This window comes from Pleurodeles waltl, chromosome 5 (genome assembly GCF_031143425.1).
Source record: "Pleurodeles waltl isolate 20211129_DDA chromosome 5, aPleWal1.hap1.20221129, whole genome shotgun sequence".
NCBI lineage: Eukaryota > Metazoa > Chordata > Amphibia > Caudata > Salamandridae > Pleurodeles > Pleurodeles waltl.
Genome location: NC_090444.1, coordinates 821,803,962 through 821,824,465, shown reverse-complemented (window position 1 = coordinate 821,824,465; position 20,504 = coordinate 821,803,962). Strand labels below are relative to the sequence as shown.

At 47.2% G+C, this 20,504-nt stretch overlaps 1 protein-coding gene across 4 annotated transcripts in view; it reads right to left on the bottom strand.

Moving 5' to 3' along the window:
- Nucleotides 1–20,504, bottom strand: part of ECHDC1 (ethylmalonyl-CoA decarboxylase 1) — a 234,432-nt gene that overhangs the window by 159,003 nt on the left and 54,925 nt on the right. For all 4 annotated transcript variants that reach the window (XM_069234843.1, XM_069234845.1, XM_069234846.1 and 1 more), the window contains exon 2: nt 257–478. In XM_069234843.1, coding sequence (XP_069090944.1) covers nt 257–476 — 220 coding nt within the window. In that variant the 5' untranslated portion in view covers nt 477–478. The remainder of the gene's footprint in view (nt 1–256; nt 479–20,504) is intronic.

The following is a 20,504-nucleotide window of genomic DNA, read 5'->3' as shown; positions in this document are numbered from 1 at the left end:
CCGATAAATTGGAATAGTCTACAATAGGACCATTTGTACAAAAGACGTGTGGCAGGGCATAAGAGAATGTGCAGAGCAACACAGGCACCACCAAAATTCTAGATTTAACAAAATATGGTTTATGTCGACATACATAAAATATGGAGGACATCAAAGCAATTTATAAAAATATAAACAGTAGGCATGCTGGGAGGAAGTCAGTGAACTTAAGGGCACTTACAGAAAGCACCAAAGTGATAAACGAAACTTGCATTACCTGTGAAGGCATTCATGCGACTGGGATTGTTCAAGGTGAGTACACCGATTCCACTATCATCAAGAGAAAGGTCAACGGACCCACCAGAAAACTGGCTAAGTTTTTTCTTCAGTGCATCTTCATGAAAGCCATGTGTCTCAGTGTAAACAGATATGGTTCTGTGCTGCATCTGTGTGATTCTTGAGAATTTCAGAAAACGTCTCAATGTACAGGCTGCCATATCTAGAAATGTAAAGGAAGACAGCTAAGCACACCTCTGCTCGATCTCCATGAAAGTGGAACAACAATGACGGGCTTAGAAACAGGCAAAAAGCAATTTCATTTTGTAGTGCCAGCTTTTACAACATCTACTGGAAGGGGTAGGCTTCAAAAGACAACCCATACATTCAAATGAAAAATATTGGTGTCGAAAGAGATATTTACTTTTAATGACAGCAGCAATAATAATCTATTGCAAGAAGTATAATACATGAACAGTTTAAAAATATATTTTATTTTGGTAGTCCAAAGGTTAATTAGGGTGGTAATAACATTTATAACATAGTTCACGCAGATAGGACCCCATTCTGTAGTAAGTCAGAAAGGCTACACTTTTGCAGTTACTTTTTTACTTATATTGACAGCAGAAAAGAATGGTGTCTGAACAGAGGAAAAACACATCGCCTCATGCCATCAAAGAGTACCTGTAGGAGGCTGGCATGGCTTGTAGTGGGTACCAAGGGGTACTTACACTCTGTACCAGGTCCAGTTATCCCTTATTAGTGTAGAAGAGGTGTTTCTAGCAACTTAGGCTGATAGAAGGTAGCTATAGCAGAGCAGCTTAGGCTGAACTAGGAGACATGCAAAGCTCCTACTATACCACTGGTGTCACATGCACAATGTCATAAGAAAACACAATACACAGATATACTAAAAATAAAGGTACTTTATTTTTATGACAATATGCCAAAAGTATCTCAGTGAGTACCCTCAGTATGAGTATGCCAAATATACACAAGATATATGTACACAATACCAAAAATATGCAGTAATAGCAAAAGGAAGTAATGCAAGCAATGTAAAGTTACAGTAGATTGCAATAGGAGCACATAGGTATAGGGGCAACACAAACCATATACTCCAAAAAAAAGAAGCTGCCACCGGATGGTAGAAGCTGTGGATTCTGCAAGAACGAAGAAGGCTAGAAACTTCCCCTTTGGAGGATGGGTGTCCCACGTCGTGAAGAAGCTTGCAGAGGTGTTCCCATGCAGAAAGACCGCAAACAAGCCTTGCTAGCTGCAAGGGTCGCGTTTAGGGTTTTTGGATGCTGCTGTGGCTCAGGAGGGACCAGGATGTCGCCAATTGCGTGAGGAGACAGAGGGGCGCCCAGCAAGACAGGGAGCCCTCACAGAAGCAGGCAGCACCCCCAGAAGTGCCGGAACAGGCACTACAAAGAAGAGTGAACCAGAGCTCACCCGAAGTCACAAAAGGAGATCCCACGACGCCGGAGGACAACTCAGGAGGTTGTGCACTGCAGGTTAGAGTGTCGGGGACCCAGGCTTGGCTGTGCACAAAGGAAATCCTGGAAGAGTGCACAGGAGCCGGAGCAGCGGCAAATCATGCGGTACCCAGCAATGTAGTCTAGCATGGGGAGGCAAGGACTTACCTCCACCAAACTTGGACTGAAGAGTCACTGGACTGTGGGAGTCACTTGGACAGAGTTGCTGAGTTCCAGGGACCACGCTCGTCGTGCTGAGAGGGGACCCAGAGGACCGGTGATGCAGTCTTTTGTTGCCTGCAGTTGCAGGGGGAAGATTCCGTCGACCAACGGGAGATTTCTTCGGAGCTTCTAGTGCAGAGAGGAGGCAGACTACCCCCACAGCTTGCACCACCAGGAAAACAGTTGAGAAGGCGGCAGGATCAGCGATACAAGGTTGCAGTAGTCGTCTTTGCTACTTTGTTGCGGTTTTGCAGGCATCCTGAGCAGTCAGCGGTCGATTCCTTGGCAGAAGGTGAAGAGAGAGATGCAGAGGAACTCTGATGAGCTCTTGCATTCGTTATCTAAAGAATTCCCCAAAGCAGAGACCCTAAATAGCCAGAAAAGGAGGTTTGGCTACCTAGGAAGGAGGATAGGCTAGCAACACAGGTAAGAGCCTATCAGGAGGAGTCTCTGACGTCACCTGCTGGCACTGGCCACTCAGAGCAGTCCAGTGTGCCAGCAGCACCTCTGTTTCCAAGATGGCAGAGGTGTGGAGCACACTGGAGGAGCTCTGGGCACCTCCCCTGGGAGGTGCAGGTCAGGGGAGTGGTCCCTCCCCTTTCCTTTGTCCAGTTTCGCGCCAGAGCAGGGCTGGGGGATCCCTGAACCGGTGTAGACTGGCTTATGCAGAGATGGGCACCATCTGTGCCCATCAAAGCATTTCCAGAGGCTGGGGGAGGCTACTGCTCCCCAGCCCTGACACCTTTTTCCAAAGGGAGAGGGTGTAACACCCTCTCTCTGAGGAAGTCCTTTGTTCTGCCTTCCTGGGCCAAGCCTGGCTGGACCCCAGGAGGGCAGAAACCTGTCTGAGGGGTTGGCAGCAGCTACAGTGAAACCCCGGGAAAGGTAGTTTGGCAGTACCCGGGTCTGTGCTAGAGACCCGGGGGATCATGTAATTGTCTCCCCAATGCCAGGATGGCATTGGGGTGGCAATTCCATGATCTTAGACATGTTACATGGCCATGTTCGGAGTTACCATTGTGACGCTATACATAGGTAGTGACCTATGTATAGTGCACGCGTGTAATGGTGTCCCCGCACTCACAAAGTCCGGGGAATTTGCCCTGAACAATGTGGGGGCACCTTGGCTAGTGCCAGGGTTCCCACACACTAAGTAACTTGGCACCCAACCTTCACCAGGTGAAGGTTAGACATATAGGTGACTTATAAGTTACTTAAGTGCAGTGTAAAATGGCTGTGAAATAATGTGGGCATTATTTCACTCAGGCTGCAGTGGCAGGCCTGTGTAAGAATTGTCAGAGCTCCCTATGGGTGGCAAAAGAAATGCTGCAGCCCATAGGGATCTCCTGGAACCCCAATACCCTGGGTACCTCAGTACCATATACTAGGGAATTATAAGGGTGTTCCAGTATGCCAATGTGAATTGGTGAAATTAGTCACTAGCCTGTTAGTGACAATTTGTAAAGAGAGAGCATAACTACTGAGGTTCTGGTTAGCAGAGCCTCAGTGAGACAGTTAGGCATCACACAGGGAACACATACATATAGGCCACAAACTTATGAGCACTGGGGTCTTGGCTAGCAGGGTCCCAGTGACACATACCAAACATACTGAAAACATAGGGTTTTCACTATGAGCACTGGGCCCTGGCTAGCAGGATCCCAGTGAGACAGTGAAAACACCCTGACATACACTCACAAACAGGCCAAAAGTGGGGGTAACAAGGCTAGAAAGAGGCTACTTTCCCACAGTACCCACACGCTACCAACATAATTTATAGTTGGAACCAGGGCTCTAGGCCGGACAGCTTGCTTGCTTCAGCTGTCAGACGGTAAGATGACCAAACTGAATGAAGTCACGCTGACACCTGTAAACTAGCAATCTGTTGCAAGGCATTTTGTGGCTAAACAAATGGTAGAGTACAGACCAGGACCATAGGAAAGGTAGGGCTGAGGTGGTATTTTTTTCCAAGCCCGTTATTTGTCACGGCCACACACTGGTGCTCCAAAATATATTTGCAGATTGGGAAGCTAACTGGTCCTTTTAATTATGGGGCAGCTAAAAAACGGTAATATAACTAGATGGCGAGAGATGTTCATGTTGCTGTTTTTTCTCTTTCCCAGGAGATTTTTTTTTATTTTAAAAGAGATTCTCCTGTTATGCTAGGTCTTGTAAAGGTTTTTGACCAGGAGCCAGCAAAAACGTCTGACATCGACATGACAGCTGGGGCATAAGTGGGGTAAAGGCAGAAGGGAAGGCCCATACAAAGAGACGTTTACGCATGTGACGCAGATCCAAGATGATATTGCGAAATCATGCAATCCATTTTATGTAGCTGTAACAAAAGCTTTCAGACACAGTTTGTAACTATGGACCGTTTTTTAGGTCTCGGCTAGACAGCACATGCACTGTCTCTTCTTAGGTCTCGCTAGACTGCGCATGTGCCTTCTCCTTGAGACATTCTGTTTTCAATTCAGCGGGCTTGAATGCCGTCTGTTACTTACCTTCAGCCCATATACCCCCCCCCCTACCAAATAATCTTCATCAGCCCGGGCTGCCAAGGTTCAGCTGACTGCATGCTCGTTTCATTAAGAAAAGAAACGTGAAAGAATTCCTTTCCTCTTCCTCCTTACTGAAGCTGCACTTCAGTTAGCGTGATGTTTTCACAGCTAGAGAATTGTCTTTTAGTGCCAACTTTCCAGCCAGCCTCTAAAAGGCTTCAGCAAACTTTCCTACCCCCCCCCCCATCTTTAGTTTTCTTTGTGGAGGGGCTGCAGCAAGGTGACAGGCAGGGATTCCACCTCAGCACTTTTGAAGTGCTGTGGACCATGGGGTGGGAGTGGAGACTAGTGCAGGTGAAGCTTTTTATTCGTGAAGGAATCATGCTGGCGTCATATCCCAGGGTTTGCTCTCTGCTCACTTGTTGCAAATACACATCCACTGCGCAGCTCACCAGATGAATGGTGAACAGTGCCATGGATCTGTCTCTTTTTGTATCCCAAGGACAGTGGCGAAAAAGCAGGGCAAGATGAACCCAGGAGACACTCCTGCAGCTGGCCCAAGAGACCTTCGGCAGGGGCTGGATGCCAGGACGACAGTGGTACTGATCAAACCAACTCCAGAGAATACAATCAAAATGGCAGACAGCAAGTTTCAAGGGCCTGTTTTACTGCTCTGAGAGCGAGGGGCCTCTTTCTCTGGGGCGTTGCATAGGAGCTGTAACAGCTGAAGAGGTGATTATTGGTACTTTTAGGCAATCACATAGTTGCCAAGTTTTGTGTTTTTTTCCGCAGAATGCATAGCTTGGCATTTGACCGCTGGTTTTTAAAGCACAGCAAATTTCACATGATATCATCAAAATGTAAATGCATTATTATTTCTCATGCACCCTCTGAATTCCAGCATTTTTTTCTTTTGGGCAGCTGCTGTGCAGCATCCCATCCACCCCTTTAATGCATAGTCGCAGGAAGTAGAGGTGCCTGGGGTGCCGCAGCGCCCCCAAAATAACCATGTTGGAATTCAAAAAGTGAAAGATAAATAAAGATACTTTATATTATGATTATACCAGGTTGCATTTGTTGTGCTTTAAAAGTTAGAGGCCAAATGTCAGGCTATGTCTTCTGTCAAATTGGTTCTTAGTCTTCTAACATGGAGACTGGTGTTTGCTTTACTTTCTCTTACTGTGAACCAAGTGGGAGAAATTTGTAAAGTGAACTATGCCACAGTCTTGCAGGGGAATGGGAAATGTAAACGTTAAGTCTGTAGAATGTGATTTTTGTTTCTAACAAACAGCAATGCTTAACCCCACAGGTGCGGCACACCCTCCCTGGTGAAGGTCACGATCAGTGGCCGATGATAGGGAGGGGTTTGAAAAATCCTCTGGTGCATTGCACCAGAGGATTTTTAAATTTTATTTTATTTTTATTTGAAACACCCCCAGGAGACAAGGAAGAGCTTCTGTGTCTCCCCGCCCCTCTGTGACGTCAGCGAACAGAGATGCGTGCTGATGCCACACACCCTTTTCCCCAATGGAGCAGGAAGCAGAAGGTAAGGCCACATTCTGCTCTGGTGGGGAAAATGGGACCGGAAGGGCACCCCCACCATTTGGGAAGGCCTTGTTTGAAAGGGGAAGTTCTGTGATCCAAGGCCAGGAAACCCCACTAGAAACCAGGGATTACACATGGGAGGTGGTGGGGGGCAGGCCCCCTCTGAAAATGTCTGGCAAAGAGGTGTGTGGTGTAAACCATGTTGCTGCTTTACAAACGTCTGCCATGGGTATGTTACCTAGAAATCCATAGATGCACCTTTTTTCCTAGTAGAATGTGCTCTAGGTGGTACAGGTAATTGTCTCTTAGCTTTAGTATAGCATGTTTGAATGCATTTGACTATCCATCTTTCTATAGTTGTTTTAGATATTGGGTCTCCTTTGTGTAGTAATGAGAAAGCCACAAAAAGTTGTTTTGTTTTACTAAAATGTTTTGTCCTGTCTATGTAGTACATAAGAGCTCTCTTGACATCTAGAGTATGTAGAACTCTTTCTGCCACTGATTTTGATTTTTGGAAGAAAACTGTCAATTCTATTGTTTCATTAATATGACATTGTGAAATGACTTTTGGAAGAAATTTAGGATTTGTTCTTAATACAATCTTTTCTTTATGAACCAGAAAGAAGGGGTCTTCTAAAGTTAGTGCCTGGAGACCACTAACAGGCCTAAGAGATGTGATAGCAATTAAGAATGCTACTTTCCATGGAAGGTTTTGTAATGGGCAGGAGAGTAGTGGCTCAAATGGTGGAGCCATGAGTCTTGTGAGTACAATGTTCAAGTTCCAAGATGGAGCTGTAGAAATTCTTGGTGTAATTATTATTTTTAGTCCTTCCATAAATGCTTTGATAACTGGAATTCTAAACAAGGAAATATGTTGTCTATTTTGCAGATATGCAGCTATAGCGGCTAAATATAAAAGAATAGATGTGTAGGCTAAATCTGCCTTTTGTGAATGTAATAAATATTATACAATGTCCTGTACTGTTGGTTGAAGAGGGTCAATGTTTTTTGTTTGAGAGTAACAAACAAAACATTCCCATTTTGCTGCATAGCACTCTCTAGTGGTAGGTTTGCATGCTTGTTTTAGGATATCCACACATTGTTGTGGTAAATGTAAATATCCAAATTCTATGACTTCAGGAGCCATATTGCTAGGTTGTGATTTGGGATTTGGGATTTGGATGTCTTATCTGTCCCTGTTTTTGTGTCAGAAGATCTGGTCTCTTCTGAAGTTTTTGATGAGGAACAACTGAGAGTTCCAGAAGTGTTGTGTACCATGGTTGATATGCCCAAGTAGGGGCCACTAAGATCATGTTGATGGAAGATTGTTTTATCTTCCATACTAGGAATGGTAAGAGGGGGAGGGGGTGAAAGTGTAAGCAAATATCCCTGACTAACTCATCCATAAAACATTGGCCTTGGACTGAGGGTGTGGGTACCTTGAGGCGAATATTTGGCATTTTTTGTTTTGTTGCGAACAGATCTATTTAAGGTGATTCCCATTTTGTGAAGTATTGTTGAAGGACTTGTGGGTGGAGTTCCCACTAGTGTGTTTGTTGATGCGTCCTGCTGATTAGATCTGCTAAATGGTTGTCTGTGCCCAGGAGATATTGTGCCACTATGTGAATATGGTGACAAATCACCTATTTCCACAGTGATAGTGCTAGCTGGGACAGTTGTTGAGATTGTTTCCCCTCCTGTTTCTGGAGATAGTACATGGCAGTCATATTGTATGTACGTAACAACACTGTTTTGTGTTGCAATTGTGGTAGGAATGCTTGCATTGCCAAGAATATTGCTTGCAGTTCGAGGTAACTGATATGAAGAGACCGGGTAGTGTCATCCCATATTCCCTCAACTGTTAGGTTGAGGAGATGAGCTCACCTCAAGTTGTTCGAGGCATCTGTTGTTCCACTAATGTAGAGAGAGATACATTTGGCGGTCCAACAACACTAGATCTTCCATTTGACCCTATGCCTGGGACCACTGACGAGAGAGACACTGTTGAAGAGGACTCATATGAAGTCTGGCATGAGGCACTATGGCAATACAAGATGCCATCATTCCTTACAGTTTCATCACAGTTCTTACTGTGTATGTTTGGTTCTGTTTTAATGTTGCAAATAATGTTTGAAAAGCTTGGATCCTGTTTTGGTTGGGAAATTCTATTCCTAATTGTGTATTTAGGATAGCTCCTAGGTATGGCTGTGTTTGCAGAGGTTGAATGCGAGATTTGACATAGTTTATGGTGAATCCTAGAGAATGCAGGAGGCGTATTGTAGCTTGAGTATCTTTTTGAGGGAATGAATTGGCTTTGATGAGCCAATCATCCAGATAAGGTAAAACAGCAATTTGTTTTATTTGAGATGTGAATACTCTGGGACCAGTTGAGACGCCGAAAGGTAACACTCTGAATTGGTAATGTTTTCCTGCTACAACAAATCTTAGGTATTTACGGTGTGCAGCATGAATGGGAATGTGAAAGTAAGCATCCTTCAAATCTAGGGCTGTTATGAAGTCTCCTATTTGTAACAGAAGAAATACATCCGGAAGAATGACCATGTGAAAATGTTCTGATAGAATGTAGTGATTTAAGGGTCCAAGATCTAATATTGGTCTGAGAGACCCATCTTTTTTCGGAATTAGAAAATACAGGGAGTAAACTCCTGCTCCTTGGTATTGTGATGGTACTGGTTTTATAGCCCCTTTTAGAAGAAGGGAATTTACTTCCTCTTTGAGAAGAGTTAGATGATCTTGTGAGAGTTTGTGTGTATGAGGGGGTATATTTGTTGGAGTTGAAATGAGCTCCCGACAATAACCATTTTGGATAATTTGAAGTACCCATTGATCTGTGGTAATTTGAGTTCATTGGGGGTAAAAGAGTTGTAATCTTCCCCCTACAGGAGTGATGTGGTTTAGTGTTGCATCTGTTGAGTCATTGTTTAGAGACTGATGAGGAACCTCTAGATGAAGATGTTTTTCCATTTAGTTTATTATTGTTTCCTCTATTTGACCCTCTGAAATAACCTTTGGTGTGTTGAAAGGTGGGTTTAGTTTGACTTGTGATTTGTGCTTGGAATGATGACCTAAATCCTCTACTAAACCCTGCGCGACGAAAATTACTTCTATGTGTGCTGGCTTGCAAAGCTCCCATGGCGCTGGCAGTTTGATTGTCCTTATTTAATTTTTCAAATGTGGTATCCACTTGGGGACCAAATAAATGCTCCTTATCAGTGGGCATATTTCGAACTGCCTGTTGTACTTCTTGTTTGAGGCCTGAACATCTGAGCCATGCATGACGTCTTATGATGACACTTGTATTAATACTACGTGCTGTTGAATCAGCAGCATCAAGTGCACATCTAATGGAGTTGTTGGATATTGTTTGTCCCACATTTACAACCTCTACCCCTCTTTTACAATGTTCTTCTGGTCGGTATTGTAAAAAATCCCACATAGCATCCCAGTGAGCTCTGTCATATCTAGAAAGTAGACCTTGGGCATTAGCAATTCACCAATGATTGGCTGCTTGAGCTGCTACTCTTTTCCCTGTGGCATCTAATTATTTTACTTTCTTTGTCAGGAGGAGGTGTGTCTCCTGTTAACTGGCTATTATCTCTTTTCTTTGCAGTAGATGCCACAATAAAGTCTGGAGGAATTTGTGTTTTTATATCTAGAGGAACAGTGGGTGCAGCTTTATACTTTTTATCAACTCTAGGAGTGATAATCCTTGCTCTAACAGGCTCTTTAAATATTTCTTCTGCTGGTCTGATCATTCCTGGTAACACTGGAAGATATTGGCTTTTTTATGTGTTGCACCAAGGGTGTCACATAAGAAATCTTTCTCTATGGGGTCAGTGTACATATTTACATTGTGATGTGCTGCTGCTCTTCCTGTCATTTGTTGATATGATGTAGAATCCTCAGGAGGTGAGGGTCTAGCTAGGTAAAGATCCGAATCATTTGGTGTAATGGGATCCGGATCATACTCACCCCATGGGTCTTGCTCTTCTAATGTATCCCTTATATCCTGTGACCCACTAGGTGGTGTGAACCCTAAATGAGTGGGAGGTGTTGGTGGAGTATGTTGTGGAGAAGTAGGTAAAGGTGGAGATGTATAATCTGACCTGGTCCTTGCTGAATATGAAGTTGGCGCTGTCTAGCATCCATAACTTCCAAAATGTGTTGCACCTGTGGTGTAGGGAATGTTACAGACTGTCCAGGGGCACTGAGAGTCTTTTGGTGTTTTTTCGGTTCTGAAGCTTTTTTCAGATGGAAGATTTTTGGTGCCGAAATTGTAGCTGTTTGGTGTTTCTTTTTTGGTGTTGAAGCGGTCAGTACCGAAACAACGTACAGTTTTTGCTTTGTCGGTGCTAAAATGGAGCTACTGGAGGTCAATGCCGAAGACTAGTCTTTGGTTTTTTTCAGTGCTGAGCTGGTATGTGGGGCATCCAAATAAGTTTCTTGGCTCAGACCATGGCTGGAATGCAGTGGCGGACCGGTGACCTCTTTTGTTTTATCCAATGGGAAAGAGGGCTTTTTACTTACAGTTTGTGCTGGTTGTAAAGGTTGACTATCAATGTCCGATGTACATCAGAGTCTGAATCTTGAACTGAGAAGACCCCCCCCCCTCTTGTTCCACATCTTCTTGCATGTGCTCATCTCCGAAGATGTCCGGTGTAGCTTCTGTCTGTCGAGACGCCATTTCCATCTGACGAGCCCTTCGGTCTCTAAACATGTTCTTCGACCGGAAAGAACAGCACGCTTCGCAGGTCTGGTGAAAGACACAAATTACACACCTGGTGTTGACTAGTGTGTGGAAACTTCAAATGGCATTGAGGGCAAAACCCAAATTGAGTACATTCCATCAGGGCTGCATGGTTTGATAGTTTGATACCACGTGGGAAAGGTAGGCCAAAGGAGGGCCTGAAAGGTCTGAAAAATTTGATTCTGAGTGTAGAAAAAGGAACCAAGAGTTGAATATTAAGGAATATGCGTTCGGAAACAATACTGACGATAATAGAAAGACGGAAAGAATACAGTTTTAGACTGTTTGGAGCTGAGAACTCAGAGTGAGAGGAACACACGTCTGAACCCGACGACAGAGAAAAACATTCTAACAAAGGACTCGATGCCCATTTGCAGTATTACCAAGAGGAGGAGTCACTCGATTCCGTGACATTAAAACTTTCTTTGAACAAAAACAAGTTGTACTACTCCGAACCCAACACTAGATGGCGAGCTTGTGCACAGCATGTGTATTTATATATTCGCCACCAGTTGTCTAGCAGCTCGCGTCTTCAAAGCAATGCACATACTCCAATCGATGCGTTTAAAATGTAGCTTTTAGGCAGCAATAAAAAAGTCAAGCCAACTCTTGTGATTATGTTTCTGCTAGAAAAGGATCTGACTTTTGTCTAGTGGCAGTTTTGATGCCATAAAGTAGCGCAGAAGGTTTATATGCCTACTGCAAAGATCAAATCTGAATTTTATGTGAATAGCTGAGTGGATTAGTAAAGCCATCCATTATCTGTCCTATAATACAAATCAAATCTATGTGCGAAGGGGGCTATGGAGAGCTGAATGGCACTTTTGCTGGATGGTGGTGAGGGAATCCGAGGAGGAGGATATGGGAGTGGGAGCACCAATAATGCTTGTCGGACCGGGTTCCGGAGGTGCTAAAGACTGAGATGATAGGTATGTGACAAGGTGAAGCAAAAGTGTGTCTTTTTTGTTTTTTTGAGTGTCTTGAGAGAACGTGCTGATTGAGGGAAGAAGCGAAGGTAAGGTGACCTTTACTGTTGCAGGCATCACACACACACACACACCCATTTTGTGACTGTCTACGTAGGCTAGTGTTTTAGAGCAACAGTTTAGCCAATAGCAGAGATAGCGTCTCGTTAGATGACTGCATCCCAAGCACTAACTTGGGCTATAGAGGACAGCTCTGACGTAGGATCAGAGACTGAGACAGCATCTGGGGATAGGGCAATGGCACAGACTCTGAGAACGATTTTTCAGTCGGAGGAGTCCCATCCCACAACTCCTCTTCCAGTGATTCTGAGGAAGGTGATGAGGACAGTCCTGCTGTCCCTTCGCAAGCACAGTCTGTGCAGCGGGATAATAGCGGTTTAGCCCAACCCTTAGAGCAGGTGAATGTGGCAGCAAGCACAGAGAGAGTGCTCTCTTGGGAGCTCCCCAATTTAGCTCAACCACAAATTCCACCGCCCAAATCGTATTGTGGAGACATCAAAATTATCCATCACAATATAACCTGGTTTTGTAAGGCAGGCACCTGCGTTTTTGGTCCTGGGCTCTGTGGCCATATAGGGAAACCTAACAAACCCAGACGTTTCTGGAAACTAGACACCCGGGGGAGTCCACAGAGATGTGGCTTGTGTTTTTCTTAACCAGAATAACCTGCAAAAGTGAAATGTTGAATACAAACTCTATTTTTTCTTGCATTTCTGTCACACTAACTACAGTAATAGGCTGGGATCCACAAAATTCCTACCACCCAGTGTTTCCCCCCGTGTACTAATAAAAACACTACCCCAATTGAGTGGCTGTACCTAGTGCCTGCATCAGGAATGGATCATCCCAGGGTCAACAGTTGCCCTCATGTAATGACTAACATTGACTGTTGCGTGATCCATTCCTGACACTGGTACTAGGCCTACCCACACAAGTGAGGTACCATTTTTATCGGGAGACTTGGGGAAATGCTGGGTGGAAGGAAGTTTGTGGCTCCCTTTAGATTCCAGAACGTTGCAGCACCGAAAAGTGAGGAAATGTGTTTTTATAGTCCAATGTTGAGGTCTGCAAAGGATTCTGGGTGACGGAACCCAGTGAGAGCCCCACAACTCACCCCATTATGGATTCGCCTAGGTGTCTACTTTCCATAAATGTATAGGTTTGGTAGGTTTCCCTAGATGCCTGCTGAGGTAGAGACCAAAATCCACAGCTAGGCACTTTGCAAAAAATGCCTCTGTTTCCATTAGCAAAATGAGGTGTGCCCACGTTGTGTTTTAGGGCATTTCCTGCTCTGGGCACTAGGCCTACCCACATAAGTGAGGTACTATTTTTATCGGGTAACTTAGGGGAATGCTGGGTGGAAGGAAGTTTGTAGCTCCCCTCAGATTCCAGAACTTTGTAGCACCGAAATGTGAGGAAAGAGTGTTTTGTTTTTTGCCCAAGTTTGAGGTTTTCAAAGGATTCTGGGTGACAGAACCCAGTGAGAGCCCCACAAGTCACCCCATACTGGATTTACCCCATACCGGATTCCCCCAGGTGTCTACTTTCCATGAATGTATAGGATTGGTAGGTTTCCTTAGGTGCCGGCTGAGCTACAGCCCAAAATCCACAGCTACTCACTTTGCAAAAAACACATAATTTTTCAAAGGAAAAATGTGACATGTCCACGTTGCGTTTTGGGGCGTTTCCTGTTGGGGGCACTAGGCCTACCCACACAAGTGAGGTACCATTTTTATCGGAAGACTTGGGGGTATGCTGGGTTGACTCCCCTCAGATTCCAGAACTTTGCAGGACTGAAATGTGAGGAAAGAGTTTTTCTTAACCCAGTTGTGAGGTTTGCAAAGGATTCTGGGTGACAGAACCCAGTAAGAGCCCCACAAGTCACCCCATCCTGGATTTCCCTAGGTGTCTACTTTCCATAAATGTATAGGTTTCGTAGGTACTGTTTCGAAACTCCTTATCTTGTGCCCATTTTGGAAATACAAAGGTTCCCTTGATACCTATTTTTCACTTTCATACTTTACCGGATTAATTGCTGTATACCCGGTATACAATGAAAACCCATTGCAAGGTGCAGTCAATTCACTGGCTCTGGGTACCTAGGGTTCTTGATGAACCTACAAGCCCTATATATCCCAGCAACCAGAAAAGTCCAGCAGACGTAACGGCATTTTGCTTTCAAAAATCTGCCATAGATGGAAACGTGGACCAAAATGGCTATTTTTTTTACCTCAATTTCAATATTTATTTTTATTTCAGCTGTTATTTTCTGAAGGAAAAACTTGAAGGATCTACACAAATTACCCCTTGCTGAATTCAGAACTTTGTCTACTTTTCAGAAATGTTTAGCTGTCCAGGATCCAGCACGGGTTTCACACCCATTTCTGTCACTAACTGGAAAGAGGCTGAAAGCACAAAAAAATAGTAAAATGGAGTATATGTCTCAGTAAAATGCCAAAACTGTGTTGAACAATTTGGTTTTCTGATTCAAGTATGCCTCTTCCTGAAAGCTGGGAAGATGGTTATTTTAGCACCGTAAATTCTTTGTTGATACCATTTGCAGGGAAAAAAAATGACGCTTTCTTCTGCAGCACTTTCCCCCATTTGTTTTATTTAAAAAACACACATTTTAGCTGTATTTTGGCTAATTTCTTGGTCTCCTCCCGGGAAACCCACAAACTCTGGGTATCTTTACAATCCTGAGAATGTTGAAAAAAAAGGATGCAAATTTGGTGTGGATAGCTTATGTGCACAAAAGGTTATGGGGCGTATGCGCGAACTAGCCCAAATAGCCAAAAAAGGGCTCATCGCTGATGGGGGTGGCTTGGGGAGGGGGGGTATTGTCGCCCAGCAGCTAAGGGGTAAATAAACGTAAATTTACTGTACAAAATATTCAAAATATATCAGCCTTCAGGAAAGCGCAAATAACGTGCATTTATTTTGTAATTCAGAAGTATGATAAAGATTTAAATTCGATCAAAACCAACCAAGGCATTTCACTTGATGATGCACAAATGATAAATATTATGAAATCCTAGTTCTACACATTATTATTAGGTGCTACATAGCTCAATCAGTAAAATGCATGTCTCTTCAAATTCAGTGGCCATTTCAATTGAAAATGTACAGAGAGAATTACAAACATTTTGCACTGGGTTAGCGTCACTTAAGTGAAGCTAACCAGCACAAAGGGGGTCATTCTGACCTCGGCGGTAAAAGGCGCTTACCGCCGGTCAGAAGACCGCCATAACACCGCCGCGGCCGCAGTAAACCGCCACGGTCATTCTGACCAGCAACTTGCAAACCGCCAAAAACCCGACATCCACAAAAGTCCGCCACACCAAAGGTCAGCGAAAAAATGGCGATGACCAAACCTCCACCGTCACGCCAACAGAAATACGCCCATACCATTCCGACCCACAAATCCACGCGGCGCTCTTTCAAACGCGGTATTCCATTGGCGGTACACACCGCTGCGGTCAAAATACACACACACATAGAAAACTCAGCCACATTGGTCAGTTTGAAACACACACACCTGATACACATACTAACACCACTCCCACACACCCAACACAATATAAAACACACACCCACATCACCCACAAACCCCTACGACCCGAAATTATTGACGAAGGCTAGAGAGAGAGCACAGAATAGACAATCCCACAACACAGAGGCACACAACACCATCACCCACACAGAATCCACGCACCAAACACCACACACCACCACACGCACCACACGCACCACACTCATCACCACAAACGCCACCCCACACCTCATCCACACCACCCCATGGCACCCCAAAGACACCCCAGGTTCATTGACGCAGAACTCAGGGTCATGGTGGAGGAAATAGTCCGTGTAGAGCCCCAGCTCTTCGGGGCACAGGTGCAGCACACCACAATTGCCAGGAAGATGGAGCTATGGCAAAGGATAGTGGACAGGGTCAACGCGGTGGGACAGCATCCAGGCAATCGGGATGACATAACGAAGCGCTGGAACGACCTACGGGGGAAGGTGCGTTCCATGGTATCAAGGCACAACATTGCGGTGCAGAAGACTGGCGGCGGACCTCCACCTACTCCCCCAGAATTTACAGCATGGGAAGAGGAAGTCTTGCACATCCTGCATCCTGAGGGCCTCGCAGGAGTAGGCGGAGGAATGGACTCTGGTAAGTCAAATCTTCACTACTGCTTCCCACCCCCATCACACCAACTCCTTGCAAATGGCTCACCATCACAACCCACCCATCCCAACACCAAGCCCTGCATGCGACCACAAAGCATGGACACCCATCACCAAAGCATGCCCACTGCACACACACATCACCCCCACAAGCCACCCTCACAAAAGCCCCCACAAGGGAATGCCTACACTTGGGTACACGGACACCCACCCATCACACGAAATGCCACACACAGAAGCAATAACCATACCTTTATACCCCTGCAGGACTCGAACGCCACCACACCGCCACGGAGGGTCCAGAGAGGCCCATCCCACCCCCAGAAGAGGCCCCCAGCGATGACAGCAGCTCTGTCTCCCTGGACCCAGATGACCAGCCCGGCCCATCGGGGACCTCTGGACAATCGGTTCCCCACAGACAGCCACAGGCTACACCAGACCCAACCCCCTCTGGGAACACCAGCACAGCTCCCACCCAGCAGGCCCATGCCTCTGTCTCCAGGACACGTCAATCAGCGGTGTGTCCACCACTACAGGGCACCCAGGTTGACCCACCACCCCAACAACAACAGGGACCTGGGGGCAGTGGTAGTGGGCACACCGTCCAGGGGACAGAGGCCCAGGAACACAGGGGAACTGGGAGGGCTGCTGTGCGACAGGGGGGGGACAGGCCCAGGGAACCGACTCTCCAAGAGGCCCTCTCCTCCATCATGGGAGCTTACCACCACTCCCAGGAGACGATGGCGACGGTACTGGCCAGGTTCCAGGAGATCCAGGCACTGCAGGAGAAACGGTACATGGGGTTCAGAGAGGAACTGAGGAACATCGGTTCCGCAATGGGGACCATCGTCGTGGCCCTTAACCAGATAGTCACCACATTGCAGGACCATGTGGCACCCCAAAGGGCCCCTGTCACTAGCCCAGGCCAGGAACAGCCTACCACCGCCGGCGCTAGTAGACAGGAGGCCCCCACACAACAACAGGCCACCAGAACCCCACCTCCTGCAGAAGAAGAACCACCCCGCAAGCGGAACCTGAGATCTCACAAGAAGACAGAGTAGGATTGCAAGACCCCCGCCAGCATAAGATACCCCCTGATGTCATCCCACTGTCCCACATTGTCACCCTGTCCAACCTTGAACTGCCCCTGCTCCATCCTTCCACAGGCATATGGACAATGCACCTGTGCGACTGAGAACTGGACTCTGCCATGGACATTACTCCACCCCCACCCATCACCGTTTTACAATCATGTACCCATATGTAGCACTTAAAATAAATCACTTATTGCACTTAAAATAACAGGAGTCTGCTTGTATTCTTAACAAATGTATTATACATAACGGTGCAATAATGTCCAGTTACTTTGTGATGACAACATACCAATTTCAATAAGCTTTAGTCCATGGGCAAACAAAGCAGAAGTCACGCAGTGGGTCATACAGCTCTGAAAAGGGAAGGGAAAGTCACAAATCAGTTAACAGGAACTGGGGGGAAACACAGACAGTGGAGACGCATGAGGCCTTAAGTAAATGTAAAATGTTGTGGGTGATTCTTACCTGTGTGCTACTGAAAATATTGTTGTATGACTGTATCCCTGTTGTCCGTGTCGTCCCCGTCGTCTTCCTCCTCTTCACTCTCCACAGGCTCCATAGCTGCTACAACACCACCATCTGGACCATCCTCCTGCAGAAAAGGCACCTGGCGTCGCAAAGCAAGATTGTGAAGCATACAGCAGGCCACGATGATATGGCACACCTTCTTTGGTGAGTACATTAGGGATCCCCCTGTCATATGCAGGCACCTAAACCTGGCCTTCAGGACCCCCAAGGTCCTTTCTATGATCCTCCTAGTTCGCCAATGGGCCTCATTGTACCGTTCCTCTGCCCTGGTCCGGGGATTCCTCACTGGGGTCAGTAGCCACGACAGGTTGGGGTAACCAGAGTCACCAATTAGCCACACACGGTCTCTCTGTAGCTGTTCCATCACATAAGGGATGCTGCTATTTCGCATGACATACGCGTCATGCACTGACCCAGGGAACTTGGCATTTACATGGGAGATGTACTGGTCAGCCAAGAAGACCACCTGGACATTCATCGAATGATAACTTTTTCTGTTTCTGTACACCTGCACACTTTCTTTGGGGGGAACCAAAGCCACATGGGTCCCATCAATGGCACCAATGATGTTGGGGATATGTCTAAGGGCATAGAAATCACCCTTCACTGTAGCCAAATCGCCCACCTCAGGGAAAATAATGTAGCTCCGCATGTATTTCATCAGGGCAGACAACACTCTGGACAAAACCTTAGAAAGCATAGGCTGAGACATCCCAGATGATATGGCCACTGTTGTCTGAAAAGACCCACTTGCCAAAAAATGGAGTACTGACAGAACCTGCACCAGAGGGGGAATCCCTGTGGGTTGGCGGATGGGGGACATCAGGTCTGGCTCCAGCTGGGCACATAGTTCATGTATAGTTGCTCTGTCAAGCCTGTATGTAAGTATGATATGTCGTTCTTCCATTGTCGACAGGTCCACCAGCGGTCGGTACACGGGAGGATTCATCCTTCTCCTCGCAAGTCCCAGCGGACGGTGCCTAGGAAGGACAACATGGAGCACAGAGTCAAGCAACCCACAGGTTCGTTCACACAGCTTGCACAGTACACGAATCGCTATGCATTGAAAGGCTTGTATGAGTGGCAATGCAAGGCCTAGGCCTGTGTGACGCAGTAGAAATTCAGCCATGTGGGCCCTTGAAATGGCGGCTGCCTGACCTGTGAAGTGTGACAGTGGGATGTGAGGTCAATGCGCTGGCGTGGCACACCGTGGCGGTAGGCGGTCGAAGACCGCGGTGCTAAGCCGCATTGGTTAACATTGCACCCTATGGGTTTCAGTAGCCAATGAGGATGTGCGCCTGCGGTCGCGGTACGCACCGCGGCGGTACGCACCGCGCGGGCGTGACCGCCATTTTCTATCTGATTAATCACTCGAGACCTGATCATCCACAGGAGAGGACCGATACTGCAAGTGCTGCTGTGACCTCGGTCTGGGAGATACAATGGCTGCTGCGACTGGGGAAAGGGCCCCTGCCTTCACTTCTAAAGAATTGGAGAAACTTGTTGATGGGGTCCTCCCCCAGTATGCGCTACTCTACGGTCCTCCAGACCAACAGGTTAGTACACAGGGTGCACGTTGAATGGGCTAAGCCTGTGTTGAGTGGGGTGTATGTGAGATGGTGGGGAGGGGAGCGAATGAGGAGTGCAACGCACGAAAGATGAGAGCATGTGCCACATGGCAAGGTTGGGGAGGGGGGGGCCACTCACCTTGACCAGGCAGAAAAGTGATGAGATTTCCTTTACCACCCTGTACATGTCACATAGGTCAGCGCCCATCAGAAGATCGACATTTGGCGTGCCATCGCCAAGGACGTCCGGGCCCTGGGGGTCCACAACAGACGGGGCATCCACTGCCGAAAGAGGTGGGAGGACATCCGCCGCGGGACCAGAAAGACCGCTGAGTCTCTGCTGGGGATGGCCTCCCAACGTAGGAGGGGTGCCAGCCACCAATTGACCCCCCTGATGTCCCGGATCCTGGCGGTGGCCTACCCCGATTTGGATGGGCGCATGAGGACATCACAGCAGACACAAGGGGGTGAGTATCAGCACATTCTGCTATCTTTGCGCGCAGTGAAGGTGTCTGGGTGGGGGAGGAGGGCTGTGGCTATCTCTAGGCCAGGGCGCATTCTGTAAGCTAGGCCCCTCCGTTAGGCATGGCCCTGTGCCCCCGCCCCCACCTCTGTAGGGTGCCAAGTATAGCTATCCATGGTCCGGCCTCACCCATGTGTGCATTTGTCGTCCATAGACCTGTAGGCCTAGTCACAATAACTGAGTAGTGTACCCCGATTGCGCGGCCTAGTGCAGGGGGCTTCTGTGTCTGTCCTCTCCGACAACGGTGTTGCCAATGCATGCACTCAACCTGTCTTCATTTCTCCCCCCCCCCATTTTCTTTGTCTTCCTGTTCATGTGTGCAATAGCATCATCAGGCGGAGGAGAAGTGGCATCGGCGCATGAGGGAGCTGCATCTCACATGGCCCCGGAGGGCCATGCAACAGACTCCGAGTACACCAGTGAGATGGAGGGCGAGTGGAGCTCCACAACGGGGACCCGTGGAGACGTCAGTGACACCGACACGTCCTCGGAAGGGAGCTCCCTTGCGGTGGCGGCAACATCCGTGCCCACCGCCACAACAGGTACAGCCGCCACCCAGCGCACCAGCCCCGCCCTCCCAGCAGCCCCTCCACGTTCGCCCCGTGCCCGCTCGGCCAGGAAGGCGGGCATCTCCTTCGCCCCAGGCACCTCAGGCCCTGCCCCAGTTACCCCTGCTGCCCTCAGCGAGGAGGTCATTGACCTCCTGCGGACGCTCATTGTTGGGCAGTCTACCCTTTTGAATGCCATCCAGGGTGTAGAAAGGGAGGTGCATCGGAGCAATGCATACCTGGAGGGCATTCATTCGGGTCAGGCTGCCCATCAGCGATCGTTCAACGCTCTGGCCT